The 21,529-nt window shown below is 62.6% G+C and overlaps 4 protein-coding genes across 13 annotated transcripts; 1 reads left to right on the forward strand and 3 right to left on the reverse strand.

The window, feature by feature from the left end:
• Window positions 1–4: 4 nt before the first annotated feature.
• LOC129202275 (uncharacterized) lies at window positions 5–3,818 on the reverse strand. 2 transcript variants are annotated; one of them, XM_054814746.1, is made up of 12 exons: window positions 3,682–3,818; window positions 3,450–3,552; window positions 3,065–3,350; window positions 2,814–2,974; window positions 2,439–2,724; window positions 2,195–2,355; window positions 1,583–1,868; window positions 1,341–1,501; window positions 982–1,267; window positions 734–894; window positions 373–658; window positions 5–288 (listed from the first exon to the last, which is right to left on the reverse strand). In XM_054814746.1, the coding sequence occupies exons 2-12, from the start codon at window positions 3,532–3,534 to the stop codon at window positions 135–137; spliced, it is 2,313 nt and encodes a 770-aa protein (XP_054670721.1). In that variant the 5' UTR covers window positions 3,535–3,552; window positions 3,682–3,818; the 3' UTR covers window positions 5–134. The 2 variants fall into 2 exon arrangements, with proteins under 2 accessions (XP_054670721.1, XP_054670720.1); XM_054814745.1 differs by having other exon boundaries at window positions 734–897.
• Window positions 3,719–14,189, reverse strand: RECQL4 (RecQ like helicase 4). Of its 8 annotated transcripts, none has more exons than XM_054814733.1 (25): window positions 13,888–14,111; window positions 13,589–13,622; window positions 13,265–13,362; window positions 12,542–12,685; window positions 11,586–12,247; window positions 11,308–11,407; window positions 10,650–10,779; window positions 10,266–10,406; window positions 9,826–9,972; window positions 9,648–9,740; window positions 9,398–9,534; window positions 9,154–9,237; window positions 8,814–9,002; window positions 8,534–8,716; window positions 8,186–8,408; window positions 7,250–7,524; window positions 7,022–7,159; window positions 6,593–6,740; window positions 6,365–6,494; window positions 6,034–6,206; window positions 5,739–5,925; window positions 5,458–5,620; window positions 5,184–5,292; window positions 4,937–5,054; window positions 3,719–3,807 (listed from the first exon to the last, which is right to left on the reverse strand). In XM_054814733.1, exons 1-25 carry the CDS (start codon window positions 13,969–13,971, stop codon window positions 3,771–3,773), a joined length of 3,927 nt encoding a protein of 1,308 aa, XP_054670708.1. In that variant the 5' UTR covers window positions 13,972–14,111; the 3' UTR covers window positions 3,719–3,770. The 8 variants fall into 8 exon arrangements, 7 of the variants coding, with proteins under 7 accessions (XP_054670708.1, XP_054670709.1, XP_054670711.1 ...); XM_054814734.1 differs by having other exon boundaries at window positions 10,266–10,385; window positions 13,888–14,110; XM_054814736.1 differs by having other exon boundaries at window positions 8,219–8,408; window positions 13,888–14,110.
• Window positions 14,190–14,224: 35 nt separating this feature from the next.
• LRRC14 (leucine rich repeat containing 14) lies at window positions 14,225–17,625 on the forward strand. 2 transcript variants are annotated; one of them, XM_054814752.1, is made up of 5 exons: window positions 14,225–14,313; window positions 15,183–15,517; window positions 15,831–16,185; window positions 16,311–16,469; window positions 16,723–17,625. In XM_054814752.1, exons 2-5 carry the CDS (start codon window positions 15,201–15,203, stop codon window positions 17,173–17,175), a joined length of 1,284 nt encoding a protein of 427 aa, XP_054670727.1. In that variant the 5' UTR covers window positions 14,225–14,313; window positions 15,183–15,200; the 3' UTR covers window positions 17,176–17,625. The 2 variants fall into 2 exon arrangements, with proteins under 2 accessions (XP_054670727.1, XP_054670726.1); XM_054814751.1 differs by having other exon boundaries at window positions 14,226–14,313; window positions 15,831–16,469.
• A 134-nt stretch (window positions 17,626–17,759) lies between these two features.
• On the reverse strand, window positions 17,760–19,788 carry C2H8orf82 (chromosome 2 C8orf82 homolog). Its single transcript, XM_054814753.1, has 3 exons — window positions 19,534–19,788; window positions 19,343–19,391; window positions 17,760–18,384 (listed from the first exon to the last, which is right to left on the reverse strand). The coding sequence occupies exons 1-3, from the start codon at window positions 19,672–19,674 to the stop codon at window positions 17,897–17,899; spliced, it is 678 nt and encodes a 225-aa protein (XP_054670728.1). The 5' UTR covers window positions 19,675–19,788; the 3' UTR covers window positions 17,760–17,896.
• Window positions 19,789–21,529: the final 1,741 nt, after the last annotated feature.

Here is a 21,529-nt window from a genome sequence, read left to right on the forward strand (position 1 = left end):
AGGATCCCCCCCAGTTGTGTCCCGGCACCGACCCCGGGTGTCCCGGTGATGTGGGGTGGCTTTGGCCATGCCTCCGGTCCCCTTGTCCCCTGGGGGGGGAACCCACTGATGGGGTCCCACCTCCCGGTGCCCTCTCAGAGCTCGGGGAAGACGCTGTAGACCTCGACCTCGCAGAGCGCCAGCTGCTCCTCCCGGCCGGGGATGAGGACGGTGACGTAGCGACCCGGCAACCCCTGGCAGCAGATGATGCTGAGCGAGCCGGGGCCGGCGTCCGTGATGATGCCACAGCTGCCGGGGAGGAAGAGACGGGGCTCAGGATGCGGCACCGATGGGGTGGTGATGGCCCCCCAAACTCTCCCATTTTCGGCTCACATTGGGTTGTCCCTGCCGCGCTCGGCCGGCGCGTCCCCGACGTGGACCTGTGCTCCCCGCAGCCGGTGCCAGCAGCAATCCTGCCGGTTCTTCACCACCACGGCCGCCACGGCGCGGCGCCCGCCCAGGTCCACGCTCCACCACGGCTCCCACTCTCGCCGCGTGTGGCTGCAGGAGCCGTGCTGCCAAACGCCGTCCCGGTTCCCGTCCACCGCCTTGGACGCGGCGCCGGAGCCATTGGAGGTGGAGGATTGCGTCGCCCGCTGCTCCCGCGCCACGTTGGGAGCTGCAATTGCCAAGAGTGGGTGGGCGGGTGGGTGCCGGGGTGCCTGGGGTGGGTGGGGGTTTGCCGGCAGCTCACCTCCAGGCAGCACGGCGCAGCCTTGCCGGATCACCTCCACCTCGCACAGCACCAGCGCGTCCTCCCGGCCGGGGATGAGGATGGAGACGTAGCGACCATGAAGCCCGTGGCAGCAGATGGTGCTGAGCGAGCCGGGGCCGGCATCCGTGATGATGCCGCAGCTGCTGGGAGGGGGAGGAGGAGGATGAAGAGGAGCCGGTATGGTCCCGACAGGGGTCCCGGCCGTGGTGATGGGTCTGGGGGCTCACACGGGGTTATGGCGGCCGTGGTCAACCAGGGAGTCACCGACGCGGACCTCAGCACCCTTCAGCCTCTCCCAGCAGCAGTCATGGCGGTTCTTCACCAGCACCGCATAGACGATGTGCCGGCGGCCGAGATCCACGCGCCACCACGGCTCCGGCTCCTCCATGGTGTGGGCGCAGGAGCCGCGCTCCCAGTCACTGTCCCGGTTCCCATCAACGGCGTTGGCAGCGACGCTGCTGGCGTCCAGCACCGAGGACTGGGTGGCCGGGCGGCCCAGGGCCACGTTCTGGGCTGCGGGGATGGCCGGGCTGGGGGTGACGTGTCCCCGAAAGACCCCCCCAGTGTCCGCCCCTGGCCCACTCACCCCCGGGCAGCACGGCGCAGCCCTGCTCCACCACCTCCACCTCGCACAGGCTCAGCCGCTCCTCCCGGCCGGGCACGGCAACGGTGACGTAGCGGCCACGTAGCCCGCGGCAGCAGATGGTGCTGGTGGAGCCGGGACCGGTGTCTGTGATGGTGCCACAGCTGCAGGGACGGGGACGGGGGTCAGGGTGGGTGAGCGCCGAAGCAGCCGTGCACTTGGGAGGGCAGCGTGGTGGCACTCACACGGGGTTGTTGGTGCCGTGGCCGGCAAGGGAGTCCCCGACATGGACACGGGCACCTTTCAGCCGGTGCCAGCAGCAATCCAGGCGGTTCCTCACCACCACGGCCGCCACGGTGCGGCGCCGGCCCAGGTCCACTGTCCACCATGGCTCCGGCTCCTTCTTGGTTTGAGAGCAGGAGCCGTGCCGCCAGTTCCCATCCCAGTTCCCGTCCACGGCGTTGATGGCGCTGCCGGCCTGGCTGGCTGTGGAGGACTGTGCCGCCGGGCGCCGCAGGGCCAGGTTTTGGGCTGGGGGACGCCACGGGATGGTGACGCCGGCTCCAGGCGCTCATTGCCAGCGGTGACCCATGGCCGGGCATCACCCCACCGGCACAGAGCTGGCGCAGGGGACTGTCCCTCCCGTCACCCCTGCACCGCATCCTGGCACACCGACGTGCCGCCAGCTTAGGGACACGTGGGACATCCCTGTGCCCCACCTCGGGACCCCCACGCCCCCCGCTTCCCCCGGCGCTGCACGGACCAAATCAACCCTGTGGGGCCGGGGGAGGCCAGCGCTTGCTGGTGGCCATCCGGCATGTGCCAGCTCCCTGCCGGGGGGGTCTTTCAGTCCTTACCACCGGGCGGGGGGACGCAGCTCTGTGCCGTCACCTCCACTTCGCAGAGGATGAGGAAATCCTCCCGGCCGGGGATGATGATGGAGACGTAGCGACCCGGCAGCCCGTTGCAGCAGATGGTGCTGGTGGAGCCGGGACCGGTGTCCAAGATGGCCCCGCAGCTGCCAGGAGGGAACCGTCACGGCTACGGCTGGTGGGAGAGTCCCATGCCACGGTGGGGGACCTCGCCGGGGACCCCACTCACACGGGGTTACGCTTGCCGTGGTTGGCCAGGGAGTCCCCGACGTGGACCTGGGCGCCGAGGAGGTTCTCCCAGCAGCAGTCGCGGCGGTTGGTGATGGTGACGGCGTAGATGGTGTGCCGGTGGCCCAGGTCCACGTGCCACCAAGGCTCCAGCTCCTTCTCGGTGTGGGCGCAGGAGCCGCGCTCCCAGTTGGCGTCGCCGTTGCCGTCGACGGCGTTGGCAGCCAGGCTGATGCCGTTCAGTGTGGACAACTGGGCGACGGCACGGCCCCGCGCCACGTTGGGGGCTGGAATTGCCGGAGGGAGCATGGCGTGAGGCTGCCGGCTCCGGTTCCGGCCCTGCCGGCCCCCCACCGCCCCCCTGGGAGCCCCTCACCTCCGGGCAGGGGCAGGCAGCCGTGCAGCACCACCTCCACCTCGCACAGCACCAGTGTGTCCTCCCGGCCGGGGATGAGGATGGTGACGTAGCGACCCGGCAACCCCTGGCAGCAGACGGTGCTGAGCGAGCCGGGGCCAGCGTCTGTAATGGTGCCGCAGCTGCCGGGAAGGAAGAGACGGGGCTCAGGAGGTTGCGGCACCGATGGGGTGGTGATGGCCCCCCAAACCCTCCCGTTTTCTTCGGCTCACATTGGGTTGTCCCTGCCGCGCTCGGCCGGCGCGTCCCCGACGTGGACCTGTGCTCCCCGCAGCCGGTGCCAGCAGCAATCCTGCCGGTTCTTCACCACCACGGCCGCCACGGCGCGGCGCCCGCCCAGGTCCACGCTCCACCACGGCTCCCGCTCCGTCAGCGTGCGGGCGCAGGAGCCGTGCTGCCAAACGCCGTCCCGGTTCCCGTCCACCGCGTTGGTGGCGATGCTGACGTTGGCGAAGACGGACGACTGGCTGGCCGGCCGCCCCAGCGCCGCGTTATAAGCTGGGGGGTGTCAACCCATCACCGGGGCGTCCCAGCGAGGATTCCTCTCACCGGGAGCGACCTCGTGGACGCGAGGAAGGGCGAAGGGCTGGGACTCACCAGCCGGCGGGACGAGGCAGCCCTGGTCGGCCGTATCCTGTGCCAGGACTTTGCCGAGCAGCAGCAGAGCCCAGGGCAGGGTCATGGCGGGGGGGGGGGGGTGCTGTGGGTGAAGGGGGACGTGGTTGTTGGGGACCACCCTGGTCCCCGGTGAGAGGGTCTCACCGTGGTGAGAGGGTCCCAACCCCCTCCCCGGCTGCATCTCAAGCCCACCGGCTCCCGTAGGTCTCACCGTCGGCGTTTACCACGAGACGCGCTGGTGAGAGAAGGTTGGAGAATCGTTGCCGACCCCTCCCTGATGCTCCGGCTACCGGCGTCCCCTCACCGCCTCCCTGCTCCGGTACGACGCCGGGAAAACCTGAAGGGAAGAGGATGAGGAGGAGAGCTCCTGCGCTATGGCCAGCCCTCGGCTTTTACCGCCCGTGCCGCGGGTCGTGCCGTGAGCCGGTGTTTCCTCTGGGGATGGCGTAGGAGGAGGGACGGGGGAGGCTGCGCGGTGCCGGCGTTCCTCGGGGACGGCACGGGCTCGGCGCCCGGCTCCACCGGTTAATGTTTAAAAGGGTTTTGGCAAGGTGCGACCTTCCCGAACTGCCGACAACACCACGCCGGGGAGGGACGGCGCGGAGCCCAGCGCCAGGAGGAAACTGGGGCGTGAAGTCCTCCAGTTGGAAACCAGTTCGCACCCCAGCCGTGCTGGGATGGTTTCGGTTAGCCGAGAGCTGCCGGCGGCAAGAACCAAACTGCTTTTTGGGGGGGGTCAAGGGCTTCATCCTCCCTAGGGCTCCCCAAGAGCCGGGTGCTCGCTGGGCGGTGCGGGCAGGGAGCGGGCAGGGAGCAGGCAGGGAGCCAGAGCTGCGGTGGCACACAGGGGTGCCGGGGTGGTCACAGCCTGCTGGGTGCGGTGAGGGCAGGGACCCCGGTACCCTCCTGGCAACGGACACCCTCTCCCCTTATCACCATGGCAACGGTGACATGTCCCCATCACCCCCCCGTTGCCACGGTGATGGACCCCCCTCCGTGGTTGGTGACAGCCTCCTCTGCATCACCATGGCAACAGCCACCGCCCCATCGCCATGGTAACAGCCTCCCCCCACCCAGTACCACCTCCCCTGCCGTTGCCATAGTAACAACACCTCCACATCACCATGGCAACAGCCTCCCCCCTCCCCCCCCATGATTCCCTGGGCGCAGGCAGCAAAGTGGAGGCAGGGACGGGGTAAAGGTTGGTGCCCTTTATTAATTCCTTGATAAAATCCAGATAAAAATCCCCGCCGGCTCAGCGCGGGCAGCGCAGGCAGCCCCCCGGCAGGCAGGACAGGCAGGACAGGCAGCCCCGGAGCCGGGGGAAGGGCAGCGCTTGGCCTCCCTGGCCCCTCTCGTGCAGCTTCAGGGCAAGGCAGGAGCAGGCAGGGGCGCATGTAGGCAGTAAACGAGCCCGTGCTCGTCACGCGGCGAGGTGACCGCGCCGTTTCGTCTCCTGCCCTCACCTGCTGGCCAGGATCTCCTCGGTGGCCAGGCGGGCGAGCTGGTGGAAGTCAAAGGGGAGATATTTCCTCCAAAACCGGCGGTCGCGGCCGTAGATCTGGGCAGGGAAACAGGGGCTGCCTGCGGGGAACGGGCAGAGAAGCCCCCGGTTAGGAAGGGGACAGGCAGGGACAGGCAGGAGCCAGGGCAGGATAGAAAAAGCCCAATTTGGCACCTGACCCGCCACCCCCCCCCCCCACCTTCTCCTACCGATGCCGTGAAATATCCGGGCAACGGCTCTGCCGGAGAACTTCTCGTCCTGGCGGATGGCGAGGAAATGGCGGATGTCGGCGCGGATTTGGCTTTCCCAGTCCCGCAGCTGCGAAGGAAAGGACGCGGTGGGGTGAGGGGGGGAGGTGCGTCCCTCCTCTTCCTCACCCCAAACCCATCCTCGACCTCATCTAAACCGGGGGTGCCGCGTGCCAGAAACGCCGGGCAATGGTCGGAACCCGAAGCAGCTCCCAGTAAAAGCGGATTTGCTCACTTTAGCATCGCCGAGATCATCTTCCTCCTCTTCCTCACAGCCAGGCTCAGCCTGTTCTCCAACGGGCTCCTTCTCGAAGTAGTCGCTGAGCAAAGCCTTCAGGCGGGAGCTCCTCTCCTCTTCCTCATCCTCGGGGTGAGGATCACAGGTCTGGAAGGCCACGCTGCACCCCAGTGTCAACCTCCTCCCTTCCCAGTACCAAACTGGGAGGGATGGGAGGGCGGGCAACCGTAGGGCCACCACGGAGAGGGGGTTACAGGGGTTGGGTGGTCTTCTCCCACCTCTGGAAGGCCTGGAAGCAGGCGCGGAGCTGGTCGAGAGCCGTCTTCTCCCGGGCTATCACCCGTCGGTGGAGGAAATCGCAGACGGAGTCCAGCTCCTGGTCGGTGAGGTCGCCGTAGGCGCGTAGGTGGAAGGACAGGTCTCCAAACTCCACCAGGACCCCGCTCTTCCCTTCGCCGCGGCCATCTGATGGCACCAAGAGCTGGTTGAGCTGACGTCCACCAAGATCTAGCACCTACCGAGACCCCCCGGCCAGCCGCCGACGGCGCAGGAGGGATTTCCTCCTTCCGGTACCTTGCCGCAACCGCGGATCCCACTGGAGCTGGCGCAGGGCGCGTTTCACCAACGGCACTTCCCAACCCATGGAGTCGCTCAGCGAGACGACGTCGAACTCCAGGGAGCTGGCGTGACCGTGGTCCCTCCCCGCCAGGCGCTCCCGGGCCAGGAAAACGGCGACGGGGGGAGAACTGAGAGCAGGAGACACCAAAAACCCGCTACCGCCGTAGTTTGGAGCCTCATTTTTACCTCCAACAGATCCCAGCGTCGCGGAGAGGCTCCCACCCGGCAGAGAGCACGCCGCGGGAGCTCCGGCCGCCCCCTGGGAACACCGCGGCGCGGTTCTAACCTCCGTGCCACAGCCCGGAGCTGCCGGGGTCCCCCGTAGCACAGCAGCCGGCAGGAAGAGTAGGTGGGAGGCAGCAGCTCCAGCCAGCGCCGCGGGTGAAGCTCCAGGTAACAAAGGAGGGTCTCGATGCCTGTGGGAGAGCAGAGCGGGGAGCTGCGGAGGGATCCCGATCCCTTCGGAACCTCCGTCAGCCTTACACTCAGGTCCCGTTATCCCCCTCTTCCTCACCTTCCTCCCACATGTCCAAGGATTCCACGGTTTGTTGGATGGGAACGGCTCGCTCGTGTTTGTAGCACGCTCGTCGCTCGCTCCGCCTCGTCGCGTCGACGTCTTCCTCCGAGAGATCGGCTATTTCGGCGTCCTCCGCCTCCCCTTCCTGCCAGGGATGCGGCACGTGGCGCGGCGTCACCGGGACGAGGACGGGCAGGCTCCTGCCTTTCTTCTGGGACAGCCCAACCGCCCTCCTGCCCGTTCTCGGCCAGATCCTACACCGCGACTTGCCTCGCCGCAGCTCTGGCATTCCCAAAACTTCCCGATTTAGCTTCCCGACACAGGAACCGAAATAATTAAAATGTTTTCTACCCCGTTAGCTCGTTTATTAACTCGTTAATTAGCTGGCAAAGCCACGGGAGCGAGGCCCGCAGCCCCCTTCCTCACCTTGACGATGTCTTGGTGCTTCCGGTGCAGCTCCAGGCACTTGCAGGGAGAAAAAACCATCTGCACCAACTTCTTGACGGTGAAAAAATCCACCGTGTCGCCATAAATGTGACGCCGCAGCTCCTGGAGATCCCGGCCCTGGGGAAGTGATGGTGGAAGACCCCCCCAAATTGAGGGGAAACCCTAAAAAAACCACTTTCCCCCTACACCCCAGCCAGCGGGCCTTACCTCCCGGTCCAAGAAGAGATGGCAACGAGCCGGCTCACCGTCTCGCCCGGCCCGACCGATCTCCTGCACGTAACTCTCAAAATTTTTGGGCATGTTGTAATGGACGACGCCACGGACGTCCGATTTATCCAATCCCATGCCGAAGGCCACCGTGGCCACCACCACGCGGAGCTGGCCGCTCATGAAGCTGTTCTGGACGCGGCGACGTTCGGCAGCGGACAGGCCGGCGTGGTAAGCGTCCGCGATCCACTTCAGCGGGCGGCGGCCGCTCTTTGCTGAAAGAAAAGAGGGGAGAGAGGATTTAACGGGGTTTAATTAGTGATTTGCGGCGTGAAAAATGTAATTTCTAGGGATGGAAACGAGCAGGAAACTCTGCCTGGGCAGAAATCGGCCCTGGCCAGGGGATGCTGCGGGCAGGAGCGGGGCTGCTGCTCCCCAGGAAAAGGAGTACGCGTTCCTCGTTAGCTGCCAGAAGTCGTCAAGCCCCGGCTGGTTTGGAAGCGGGATGACACGAACTCTCCCAGCTTCGGCAAACAAAGCAGGCGAGGGAGAGGATCCTCCGGGGCCAAACGCTTCCAGAGCTCAGCCACGGATCCACGTTGAGGATTTTTGAGGGAGAATAAAGATTTTTGAGTCGCAGTTATGAGGTTTGGGGAGAAAAATCCCAGAGAGCTGTACAACAAAGGCTCCCCGCGCACCAAACCCAACGTCGAGGTTTATTAACGAGAGGTAATAAGCAGCCATCGTTATCGGCTGTCGCTAGAAAAAAAAAGGTAATCAAAGCCTCTGACGCAGGCGGGGGAAGATAAACGCGCTGCGCCAGGGCGAAGCGGCTGATGGAGCCAGATTTCGGGAGGTAAAAAAAACCTCCGTGGAGAGTCCCACAAGCACAGCTCGTTCCCTAGGGATTCTCCGGATGGAACGTTTTGGACTCACGTTCCTTTCTGAGAGCGAAGCCGTGCCGCCTACCCTTTCCCTTCTTCCTTTCGGCAGCGTCCCGGCCTGGAGTCCCGGCTCCGGTGGGTTCCTTGAGCGGCATTCCTTGGAGGCAGGTCCGGATAAGCGCCGCGATACGAGTGGTCTCCTCCCGCCGCGTGCAGTAGACGATGATGGAGTCCAGGCACCCGAAACGCTCCCCCCGCAGCAGGGAGACGAGGGCCTGCAGGCAGAGAAGGGGGCGAAGGTCCCCCCCAAAAGCGCTGGGGAACCTTCTCTCCTAAAAGATCCGCCCTGAACCCGGCGCGACGATAAATCCAGTTTATTTAAACCCATCCTCGTCCCTACCTGATCCCTGTCCTCGTCCATCGAGACGGAGAGGCGGAGGTTTGGAGGCACGGCAGCGGAGCGCACCGTTATCCCTTCCTCCGGCGGAATGCCGAGATGTTGGGCCACGTCCCGTGCCGTGGCAAGCGTGGCAGTTGCCGTCAGCCCCAGGAAGCAGCGTACGCCCAGGCGATCCCGGAGAACCTGCCGAGAGGAGGGGGAAAAAAAAAAAAACTCAAGAAAAAGCGGAAGCCTGACGTCCTTCCTCACCCCGACGGTTTCCTCCTCCTCCTCCCCGCACCTTGCAGAGCCGCAGGTAGCAGGGACGGAAATTGTGGGACCACTCGGAGACGCAGTGAGCTTCGTCGATGCAGGCGAAAGCCACGGCCGGCAAACGATCGGCGCAGGGCAGGTAACCGGATCCCGATCCGCTTTTCCCAACCAGGGCCTCGGGGGACAGCAGCAGCACCTGCACCTCGCCCTGCCTCACCTACGGGAAACACCGGATCCGGGAACACCGGAGAAACGCTCTCCCAAGGGAACGGCCTAGCCGGGATCTGGCACTGCCGCCATCCGGCACTGCCTTCACCGGGATCACGCACAGGTCTTCCCCGGAGAGTTTGGAGCCCCCAGTCCCTCACCTTTTCCATCACTGCTTCCCGCTGGGATTTGGTCATGTTGGAATGGATGCAGACGGCTTTCAGGCATGGCGGCAAGCCCGAGACCTGGAAGCGAAGCCACGCGGTTACAGTAGCCTCCAGTGATTTGAGGGCGGGGGGGGAACCCCCCCCTTGGACACCCATCTCCCCGTTTTGGGTGCACGGGAGCACCCAGCGGCATCAGAAGAGGGGTCGGGGTGGGAGAACCGGGATATCCGAGCGGTACCTGGTCATCCATCAGGGACACCAGCGGGGAGACCACCAAGGTGATGCACTTGGAACGCTTGTGGTAGAGGTAAGCGGGGAGCTGGTAGCAGAGGGACTTCCCCATCCCCGTCGATAGCACCACCAGCGTGGACAAGCCTGGCGCAACAAGGGGTCAGGGACTTTGCTCGGGGACAATCCGGTCACCCCACACGGGAAAGGGGATCACGGAAAGCCCAAAATCATGGAGGAAGGGAGGGGGAAACACCCACCTGACAGGATCCTCATGACAGCCACCTCCTGGCCCGGGCGGAAGGAGCTGTAGCCCAACACCTCCAGAGCCTCAAACACCTCCGCTGGGGTCTCTGCAGGAGAACGACACCCAGGCAGGAGGGGACCGGAGGGACCAAACCCACCCGGCCCCGCTCAAAGCGCCGCGGGGAGCCGTACCTTGCACCTTCCCCTCCGGCTCGGGGCTGTAGAGGGGCTCCACGGGCGCTGGGGGAGCCGGCGGCTCGTACGCCGGCCTCTGGATATCCAGGTAAGTCGTCGTCGCCTCCAAAGTCTCGGATTTTTCCCGGTTGCTGCCTCCGCTCTCTGCCGTGAAGGAAGGCAGCAGTCGGGACCCGCAGGAAGCTTTTCCGACCCACCAGGAGCGAGCGCGGCGAGCCTGCCTGTATTTTAGGGCCGGTGTTCCCGGCAGAAACGCGTCCCGGTATAAACCCAGGGTGCCGAAACCAGCTTTGGATCCTAAGCAAACCCTCCCGGGAGCACAAACTTCCAACGGGGAAAAAAAGGAAACGATTCCGCGTCTCCAGGAGTTCATCCCAGAGCCAGCCACAGCGTGTCAGCGGAGAGCGAGGTAAATCCACAAATCACCGGGGCCTCACCGGAGAGTTCTCGGTAAACGGTGTTGGTTCTCCGGGCCACTTCTTCCAGCGTGGGCAGGGGAGCTTCCTCCTCTTCATCAGCGACGCTGCTCTCCTCCGGCAGCAGGCCAGCAGCCGTCTCTGCGGGCGAGAAGCGAGTCCCTTCTCTACTTAAATCCACGGTAGAAAACCAAAAAAACAACCCACCTCATCTTTTCACCCTCTTCCTGCAAATTATTATCCCTGAAAATCCTCAAAACCAACACCGAAAGGAAGCTGCAGGGAGGTGGAAAAGCCCGATCGCTGCTCTCCCCATCCTCCAGCCTCAGCTCCGGCACAGCCAGAGCCAAACCCGGCGTACGGCTTTGCCAAATAAACCCCGTAATCCGGCGCTCGGAGCCTTACCTCGGCCCCGGCACGCAGATGCCCAGTGCCCCGTCTCGCCGCACCTGAAGCAGACGTCCGAGCATCGGTCGACGGATCCGCCGCCTCCTCCGAATCGCTCCGCTTTCTTCAGCCACTTCTGCTTCCGCACCTGCGAAGCGGGACCGTCTGCAGTTACTTTTATAATTTTATTTAAAAAAAAAAAAAAAAAAGTCTATTTTATTATATTTTACTTCGCCCCGGCGCTGGGATTTTGCCAAAGTGCTGCATAAACACACCGAGCTTTAAAAATAAAGGCAATTTGTGTCACCTTCCTGAGATGATCCTGAAGGATTTCACCCAAAATATTAATTTAGGGGGAGATATTAAAAAAATCCCAAGCTTTTGTTACAGAGCTGAAGCTGAAAAGGCTGAGAAGTCAGGCAGCAGGGAACCGAGCCGCTCTGCGATGCCATCACAGAGCTGGGGATGACCAAAAAATGAAAAAGTAATTAAAAGGTAAAATACGGAAATTCAAAGAATAACACAAAGGTGAGTGAGAGTTGGAAGAGTTCTGAAGTCATCCTGGAGTGGATAAATTTAAAATTTGACTGGAAATGGGTTTGGAGGTCTTGTCCAATAGGAGATTTTTGGTGATGCCACGGGAGATGCCGGGGCAGCCGCCGGGCAGGACGTTTACCTGTTTGCGAAGGCGATTTCCCCGCAGGGCGGAACCTCGGACGTAAGATTTCTTCTTCAGGTTAAGCCTGACGAAGTTGTCGCCGCTCCGCGGAAGCGCTCTGCGGGGAGAGAGGTTGGCCAGGAACCCCCAACTGCCTGTGTCGGGGGGGGTGATCGGGTCCCCATCTTCCCCTCCTCCTGTTCCTGCCTGTACCCAGCGCAGGCAGGAGCGGGCAGAGCCCCCGCGGGGGTTTGAAGCGAGCTGCCGGCAAGCGGGCATCGCCGGGTAGAACCTACCTGGCAGCGACGGCTCTGCGGGTGGATCTGGGTTTCTCCTCCTCGAACTCCCCGAGGATGTTTTCCGAGGGATCCGACATCTTCTCGCTCTCCTTTTGGGCTCCCACGCGTTCTTCCTCCTTCTCCTCCTCTTCCTCCTTGCTCTGCTTCAGCCCGCCGGCAGCGCCAAACTCTCCCTCCGCCGAGCCTCGGCGACACCGCTTGAGCTTTGTGGTGGCCGCCACATCTTCTGCGCCGTCTCCGCACGGCCTTTTCCTCCCGGAGTCTCCTGCTGACGGCCTCCCATCACCTCCCTCCTTCTCTGGGGGGATCTCTCCCCGCTCCCCCTCCTCCGTGACACCCGGCATCATCCCTTCGTCCCCGGGTGTCCCCTGGCACCTCCGCAGCCAGGCGGGATCCAGCGAGCCCAGTCTCTGTACCACCGTCCGTTTCAGCTGCTGGAATTTATTCGGCGGCGGCAGAGACGGCTTCAAACCCGTGGCGAGGATGATGGGAGCCAACCCCGACACCGAGGGAGGAAGGATGAGATCTCCCGGCTCGTTTCCCTCGCTCTGCGAAGCCTCCGCCGGAGATGTGGCTTTGTCACCTGTCCCCAAATTTGTCCGCAGCCTGGGGACGCTCCTCCTGGGAATCGGGGTTCTCCTCGGGGTCAGGGGTGTCTCCTGCAGAGGGGGGGAAAGGACAGACGGGGGTCAAATCGTCCTCCAAAACTCCCTACCCCACCTCCAAACCAAACGGGACCTTTGCCAGCGTTTGGGGGTGCTCCCTGCCCTGCAGCTCCCCCCTGTGCTAACAGCACTGGGGGCTCTGGCAGGAAGGGGCTACAATTTTGGGGGGCTCTGGCAGGAGGGGGCTGTGATTTCGGAGCTGCCAGAGAAAGGGGGGGGGGGGAAAAAAAAAAAGGGCACAAGCAGCTTCTCTCTGCGCTGCAGCGTGGATCCCCGGCTGGCCCTGACCTTCCCGGCAGCTCCCAGGTTGGATTTCAGCTTCATCCCGTAGTACTGCGCCGAGGTTTTTGGCACGCCGCTGCCGCGACGGCTCTGCTCCTGGTTTTTCTGTTGCCGGTTCAGGTGTGCGCCCCAACAACCAGAGTCTGGTGCCTATAATGACACTTTAAATCATTAAATCCAAACTTTTAACCCCAAAATCTATGAAGCCTATCACAAAGAGTCCTGATACCTCTGAGAGGAGAAAGGAGCTGGAGAACAGGCACAACGTTATCAAACTGTGGCATTTTTTGGCTGCGGGAAGCACATCCTGTGCGTTTTGGGGTGAAAAATGCAGCTCTGGGGTGTTTAACGCCTCACCCCAAGCACAGGGGTTGGCTCCACTGTTGCCTCGTTAAGAGGCTAATTAAAACGAGCCCACACTTTCAGCTGCCCGGATGCTAGCAAGCGTAAAGCATGGGAGGGATCGCAGGCGTTTCGATTTTCCACCCCTACGGTGTCCTTAAATGCTGCGTTTGGGGCGCGTTATTCATCTACTAACTCAAAAATAAGCATTAAACAGCGTAATTAGGCAACTTTCCCCTAAAAAGATCAAATAAACCCCTTTATAAGCAGGTGGGACGAGCGGGGTGTTGCCTACAACACCCACAACGCTCGCATCAAGGGTGAGACTGGAGGATTCGCGGCTCCTGGAGACAAAACCCACGGCTGAAGCGGGGGTTTCTCCGGTACCTGCTCCGTGGTTGAGGTCTCCCGGCAGGAAGAGCCGAGCCGGGAAGGATCCGACTCTTCTCTCTGTTGCTTGAGCATCTTGTACTCCTTGTAGAGCCCTGTGAGAGATCAAAGCTGGTTTTTTTGGCATGTTTGGTACTTACCGAAAACCCCTGGTCGTTCCTGCATCAACACGCGCTACCAAAACCCCTCCGTCTGACGTCAAACCACCCCGATGACGAGGATCCGGCTCGGTGTGAGGGGTTACCCCCACCCGCGGAGCACCCACAGCTCCACCCAGGATCCCAAAAATCCCCCTGGGGTGGGGGCACGGCTGGGACTCACGTCTGGTGCCCTCCGGAGCCGCCTCGATGTCGGCCTGCAAGGCAAACGCGTTAGAAATCGTTATTTTGGGCTCTAAACCCAAATTATTGTTATTTGCTGCTACTGTATTACGAGAGGACTGTTGTAACCCAGGGAAACCGGCTCCCGGTACGGGGGAAGCCCAACCCGGGGGACGCCCGTGAGGTTTTCTGGTGCAGGCCCGAGCTCACCGCCAACAACCGGCTGGGAAAAGGGGCTCGGTGCCGGGGAAGGGCCCCTCTCCCACAGGCCTCCACCCCCCCGCCGCCGCTCCCGGGCACCTGGGTGGGCTTCCTCTGCCGCTCCCGGAGGAATGCCGCCTCCCACTGCTTCAGTACGGCCTTCACCTCCCGCTGCCGCTCCATGGGGCCCAGCGCGGGGCCGGTTCCCCGGGGCCGGTTCACCCGAGGGGGGTTCGGGACCTCCCGGGCGTCCAGGCCTCAGAGCGGCGAGAGAGCGAACCTCCCGCTCCCGCCGCGCCTCAGCCAATGGGAAGAGGGGGAACACTGACGGACGTCAGTAAAAACCAATGAGAAGGCGAGGAGGGCGGGAGTAGCCAAGGAACGGCGCTGGGCCCGCCTCCTCTGGTAGATCTAGCTCGCTGATTGGTGCGAGGCGGTGCTGGGCGGTAACGCGCATGCCCGGAAGTGCGGCGGGAGTGGGACAGTGGAGGGGCCCGGCGTAGAGTGGGGGGCTGCGGGCGCGCGGTGAGTGGGCGGGGCCGGAGGGGGCCGCCATGTTGGGGGGGGGGTGCCCTGGTTTAGGGGTGCTGGGGGGTCCCGGGGAGGGGGGAGGCTGGGTTTGGGGTGCTGGGGGCTGGTTTAGGGGTGCTGGGGCGTCTCTGTGATGGGGGGGCTATGTGAGAGGTGCTGGAGGGGGTTAATGGGATGGGAGGGCTGGTTTTGGGGGGACTGAGGGGGGGTCCCTGGGATGGGGGGGGGCTGTTTTAGGGGTTCTGGGGGGCCTTGGGATGAGGGGGCTGGTTTAGGGGTGCTGAGGGGTTCCCTGGGATGGAGGAGCTGGGTTTGGGGTGCTGGGGGGGTGTGTGTCCCTGTGCTGTAGGGGCTGGCGGGGTCCCCGTGATGGGGGGGGCTGTTTTAGGGGTGCTGGGGAGGGTATCAATGTGATGGGGGGGTTGGTTTAGGGGTGTTGGGGGGGTTCCCTGTGATGGGGGAGGGCTGGTTTAGGGGTGCTGGGGGGCCTTGGGATGAGGGAGCTGGTTTAGGGGTGCTGGGGGGTTCCCTGGGATGGAGGAGCTGGGTTTGGGAGGCTGGGGGGGGGTCCCCATGATGGGAGGGGGGCTGGTTTAGGGGTGCTGGGAGGGTCCTTGTCATGTGGGGTGCTGGTTTAGGGGTGATGGGGGGGCTGGTTTAGGGAGGCTGGTTTAGGAGTGTCACCTTTATGGGGCCTCTAGAGTCCCCGCAAAAGTACCTTTGGGGGGGTGTGTGTCTGGATTAGGGGATGCCCTGGGGCCGCATTCTGCCCCCCACAACCCCCAGCAGTGTGAGGGGGGTTCCCAGCGCTCCCCCCCGCCCCCCCCAAACCTCCATCCACCCCCACCCCGTTCTGCCCACAGCCCCCAGGGCCGGGCGCCATGCACTCCCTCGTCTTCCTCTGCGCCCGCCGGCTGGTGAGTCACCGCCCCGGCGCCCGCCGCGCCATGGACCTTCTCCCCGCCGAGCTCTACCCCGTCCTCTTCCAAGCCGCGTTCCTGGACGGACGGACGTTGGCGTTGCGGGATTTGGTGGGATCGTGGCCCTTCCCTGTCCTCAGCTTTCGGCGCTTGCTGGCTCACCGTAACCGTCGTTCGCTCTTTGGGGAAAAATCCAGCAAATTATGTATCCAGGCCGTTATCTTGGCCGTCGTGGCGCATCTCCGCCGGGCGCTGGAGGAGTCCTGCCGCGGGACGAGGTGGGTACCGGGTTGCCGAATTTCACCGGGATGAGCAGGAGCCGTTTTTTCCTCTCCCCGGTGTGGGGGGACACACACGGAGGTGACGATGCTCGTTTTGGTGCCGTGAGCTCCGACCGCGGTGAAGGGAGGAATCCATAGGTCGGCACCGGGTTTGTTTTGTGCGCCGAAAACGTGGGAGGAAAGCGGGACCGCGACCCTCACCCCGCCTCGAGGCTGGTTGGCCGTAGCTCTGCCGGGAACCGGCCGCGCGGTTGTTTCGGTTCTCTGATTTTTTCCTGCTCGTTTATTCACCGTTTTATTCCTCGCCCAGCGAGAGCCGGTGCCGCCTGCGGGTGCTGGATATGACGGGTCTCCAGGACGGTGACACCGACCGCGGCCCGGAGGGGATGAGTCTTTGGTCCGGCACGGTGGCGTTGGCCAAAGCCTGCATCGAGGTCTCCAAACACCAAAACGAATGTTTGAAACGCGGCTCCAAACGGCGCAAAGGTCCATCTGGCGTTTCGGCAGCACCGCGACCCGTCGGCGTGGAGGTCCGCGCCGATCTCTTCGTCAACGGCACGTCCTTCAGCGTCCTTCGCGACGCCCTGCAGATCGCCGCCGCCGCCGGTCCCCTGCGCCTCAAATGCCGGGATTTCCACGCCGAGGAGCTTTCCGCCGCTGGCACCGTGAGTTTGCTGGAATCGCTGGAACCCGCCGGCGTGCGGCGCGTTGATCTGCGCTTCAACAACCTGGGGCTGGCCGGTCTCTGCGCGGTTTTGCCGCACCTCACCAGATTCCCCGATCTCCTCAGCCTGAAGCTGCCCTACAGCAACGTCGACGTGCGGCGGCTCACCGCGGGGACCGACGCCGGCATCCGGCGCCTCGCCGCGCAGCTGGGGAGGCTGCCGTGCCTCAAGGAGCTCAACTTGGGTTCCTCCAGGCTTTCGGGGAAACTGAGGCAGCTTCTCGGGTAAGTTCCCGGTGGAGCAGGTCCCCGACCCACTTTTTTTTTTCCATGCCGTGGCGCGAAAATTCATGGCGGGGGGGTGCTTGGGATCCGGGTGGGTTTGCCGCCGATTCCTCCGGGAATACGGGAACCGTCCCCGTTCCTTCGGTCGGAGATTTAATACGAGGTTTAGTCTGGCGGGGGCTCCCTCCCGGCTCGCAGCCGGCACGGTGACGGCCTCGGTGGGGTCTCACGGTTCAATTTACCCCCCCGGCAGCGACCTGGAGACTCCCCTGGAAAGCCTGGAGCTGGCGTTCTGCTACCTCCTTCCCGGCGACGTCACCTTCCTCTCCCAAAGCCTCCACGCTCCGGTGCTGAAGAAGTTGGACCTGAGCGGCCACGATTTTTCCGAGAATCTTCTCCAACCTCTTCGGCATCTCCTGGAGGAAACCGCGGCCTCTCTCCTCCACCTGGACCTCATGGAGTGCCGGCTGACGGACGCCCGGTTGGAGGTTCTGCTGCCGGCGCTTTGCCGTTGCTCTCGCCTCCGTTGCCTGGGACTTTTTGGCAATCCCGTTTCCACGCCGGGACTCAAGACTTTGTTACGGAAAACCGCCGTTCTCCCGGATTTACATCTGGTGGTTTATCCGTACCCCGTGGATTGTTACAGCCGGGAGCCGACCTGGCCGCCCTCCGCCTCCAGCCGCCTCTTCGAGGACGCGGTGGATGAGGAACGTTTTGCCGCGGTGAGCGCCGAGCTGCGCCGGATGCTGGTGAGCTCTGGCAGAGCCGACGCCGTCTGGACCACCAGCCTTTGCCGGCACGGTGCCCTCGACTACTTCGCCTTGTAGCTCGGGCGAAACTCGGAGCCCTCGTCCCACCGACGGCACCCGGCGAACCGGTGTCGCCCAACCCCTCCTTCCTCCCCAAATTCGGTGTTTCCTCCTCATCCCGGTGCTTTTCTGTTACCTTCTCCCTTTTGTTGTCGCCGCGTCGCCAGCGTCAGCCCCAACCGGGGGCACCCGGTGCCACCGCTAACGCCCGGCGGTGCCACGCGTCACCGGGACAGCGTGCTGGCTGCGGGCGCATCGGCATCCAGGCTCTCCTTAAGCTGATTAATTAACGCTGGGAGACCGGTTAATAAATTACTGCCGAGGGAGCAGAGTCCCGGCAGAAACCATCACTGCGGTGTTATTTACCGGCAGACCCTACAATAACCGCGTGCTCCTGCCGCGGTCCCCCCCAAATCCCCTCCCTGTACCCCAAGTGTTCGGCGCTTTGGGGTGAGGAAACGGCACAGCTCGGCTACGCGGTTAAAGCTCTTTGTTTTTCATCAATTAACGAGGGTTTCGGTCACCGCGGCACCACCCGCCCCGCCGCGGCGAGCCCAGTGCTCCGGCCGCCCCTTGTCCTCTCGGTGTGGGGGTGTCGGTTGGGGGGGGTCCCCAAACTCAGCCCTGACGTGGGGTGACCGGGACAGCCGGGGATTCCCCGGCGCAGCCAGTGCCGGCACGAAGCAGCGGTAGCAATTCTTCGGTGAGCCGGTAGCGCCGTCCTTCCCAGACAAAATGAGTGGGGGGCTGCGCCGGCCCCCGACCGTACTCGAAACCGGGACTCCACTCGAAAGCCAACGCCGAGCGCACCAAACCCACGCCACCCGCCTTTGCCGGTGCCGGATGATAAAGCCGCCCGTTTTCCGGTAAAACCACTAAACTTTCTGGTTGAAATGGTACAACCAGACGCTCGCCGCCGCCGCAGTAGGAGAGGAATCGATTCTCACCGGAACCCGGCAAAATTTGGGTGAAGACGATGGGACGATCGTCGCACCGGAGGAAATTCCGTTCCCGACCGCAGAGCGAGAGGAAAGGGAATTCGGTTTCGTAACGTCCGCTCCGGTTCGGCTCCAGCCGCTTGAAGAAGAAGGTGAGGAACCCTACGTCTGCCGGGATGGACGGACAGACAGCGGCTCGTTAATCCCTGGTAATTAACCCCCTCCTAGGGTTAATTAATTAACCCTAGGAGGGGGTTAATTATCTGCGGGGTGGGGGGTTTCGTTAACCGGATTTCATTTTGGGAAGGGGCTGGTGGAGCAGTCGGCTCGGGAGGAATTACCGTACCGGGAAGCGCAAACGGGAGTTATTAAAAGCAAGAGCTGCTTAATTAATGAGGTAATTAATATGCAAATAGCACCTGGTGGTGATTTCGCCACCCGCAGAGGTGCCAGAGTTGGGGGGTGCCCCCCTCTCCCACCCCGCTGCCAAGGGCTTGGCCCCCCCGTTAGGGAGGAGACCCTAATTAAGGATTGGATCTTAATTAAGGGTGATGGGGGGGGTGGCGGGAAGGTGGCGTTTTTTGGGGGGGAGGTTTGGGGGTGTTTTTTGGGGGGGGAGGTTTTGGGGTGTTTTTTTGGGTGAGGTTTGGGGGGTGTTTTTGGGGGGGGAGATTTGGGGATGTTTTTGGGGGGGGAGATTTGGGGATGTTTTTTGGGCGAGGTTTGGGGTTGTGTTTTTGGGGGGGAGATTTGGGGATGTTTTTGGGGGGGAGGTTTGGGTGTGGTTTTTTGGGGGGCGAGGTTGGGGGATGTTTTTTGGGGGGGGAGGTTGGGGGATGTTTTTTGGGGGGTGAGGTTGGGGGATGTTTTTTTGGGGGGGCAAGGTTTGGGGTTTTTTTTGGGGGGCAAGGTTTGGGGTGTTTTTTTGGGGGGGGAGGTTGGGGGATGTTTTTTGGGCGAGGTTTGGGGTTTTTTTTTGGGGGGGGAGGTTTGGGGGTTTTTTTTGGGGGGGGAGGTTTGGGGTTTTTTTTTGGGGGGGGGAGGTTTGGGGTTTTTTTTGGGGGGGGAGGTTTGGGGGTTTTTTGGGGGGGGGGAGGTTTGGGGGTTTTTTGGGGGGTCCCGGTACCTTTGAAGCAGGTGATGAAGTTCTTGACTTTGGTGTCGTCCAGGAAAAGCTGAGGAAAAGCAGGAAAAAGCCTCAAAATCCGCCCCCCCCCGCCCCCCCCGGGATCGGCTGCTCCCGCTTCCCCCCCCCCCCCCCGGTGCCACCGTGTCCCCCGTCCCCGTGTGTCCCCCCCTTCCCCCGGTTACCGGTACCTGGCCCTGGTGATCGAGGTAGTAGAAATACTCGCGGGTGCGGGGCCCCGGGCTCTGCCCCTGCCGGTACCCGACACCGGGCCCCGCCGCTCCGGTGGCCCCGGGGTGGAGCCGCAATCGTAGCACCGGTAACAGCCGCATCCCGACAGCCGGTACCGGGGCTGGAACCGACACCGGGGCCTGACACCGACACCGGGGCCTAGAAGCGGGCCCGGCCCCGGAAGCGGCCCGGTCCGGTCCGTCGGTTGCACCGTTCCGGGCGGGGACAGGGCCCTGGAGAGACCCTACGGACAGACAGCCGTGAGCCCCTATGGGCACCCTATGGGCACCCTATGGGCACTTGTAACCCCTATAGGCACCCTATAGGCACTTATAACCCCTATGGGCACCCTATAGGCACCCCTATGGGCACTTGTAACCCCTATAGGCACCCTATGGGCACCCTATGGGCACTTATAACCCCTATAGGCACCCTATAGGCACCCTGTAGGCACTTGTAACCCCTATAGGCACCCTATAGGCACTTATAACCCCTATGGGCACCCTATAGGCACCCCTATGGGCACTTGTAACCCCTATAGGCACCCTATGGGCACCCTATGGGCACTTATAACCCCTATAGGCACCCTATAGGCACTTGTAACCCCTATAGGCACCCTATAGGCACCCCTATGGGCACTTATAACCCCTATAGGCACCCTATAGGCACCCTATAGGCACCTTGTAGGCACCCTACAGGCACTTGTAACCCCTATAGGCACCCTATAGGCACCCCTATGGGCACTTATAACCCCTATAGGCACCCTATAGGCACCCTATAGGCACCCTACAGGCACTTGTAACCCCTATAGGCACCCTATAGGCACCCCTGTGGGCACTTATAACCCCTATAGACACCCTACAGGCACTTGTAACCCCTATAGGCACCCCTATAGGCACCCTATAGGCACTTGTAACCCCTATAGGCACCCCTATGGGCACTTATAACCCCTATAGATGCCCTATAGACACCCTATAGGCACCCTATAGGCACTTGTAACCCCTATAGACACCCCTATGGGCACTTATAACCCCTATAGGCACCCTATAGGCACCCTATAGGCACCCTATGGGCACTTATAACCCCTATAGGCACCCTATAGGCACCCTATAGGCACCCTATAGGCACTTGTAACCCCTATAGACACCCCTATGGGCACTTATAACCCCTATAGATGCCCTATAGGCACTTGTAACCCCTATAGACAGCCCTATGGGCACCTCTGGGCACCTCTATGGGCACTTGTAACCCCTATAGACACCCCTATAGACACATCTGCACCCCTATGGGCACTTATAACCCCTATAGACACCCCTATAGACACCCCTATAGACACCCCTATAGACACCCCTATAGACACCCCTATAGGCACCCTATAGGCATCCTATAAATACCCCTGCACCCCTCTAGGCACCCTATAGATACCCCTGCACTCCTATAGGCACTTATAACCCCTATAGACACCCCTATAGGCACCTTATAGATACCCCTGCACTCCTATGGGCACTTATAACCCCTATAGACACCCCTATAGGCACCTCTGGGCACCTCTATGGGCACTCATAGCCCCTATAGGCACCCCTGCACCCCTATAGGCACTTATGACCCCTATAGACACCCCTGCACCCCTATAGGCACTCACAGCCCCTATAGACACCCCTATAGACACCCCCTACCCCTATAGGCACTCACAGCCCCTATAGACACCCCTGCACCCATATAGACATGCATACCCCCTATAGACACCCGCCCCCCTCCTATAGACACCTATGCATCCCTATAAACACCCACTTGTCCCTATAGACACCCACACCACCTATAGGCACCCACCTGGCCCTATAGACACTCACGTACCCCTATAGGCACCCACACACCCATGCACCCCTATACACACTGTTGTGCACCCCTATATACACCCGCCCACCCCTATACATACCCATACCCTCTATAGACCCC

Source organism: Grus americana, chromosome 2 (assembly GCF_028858705.1).
Source record: "Grus americana isolate bGruAme1 chromosome 2, bGruAme1.mat, whole genome shotgun sequence".
NCBI lineage: Eukaryota > Metazoa > Chordata > Aves > Gruiformes > Gruidae > Grus > Grus americana.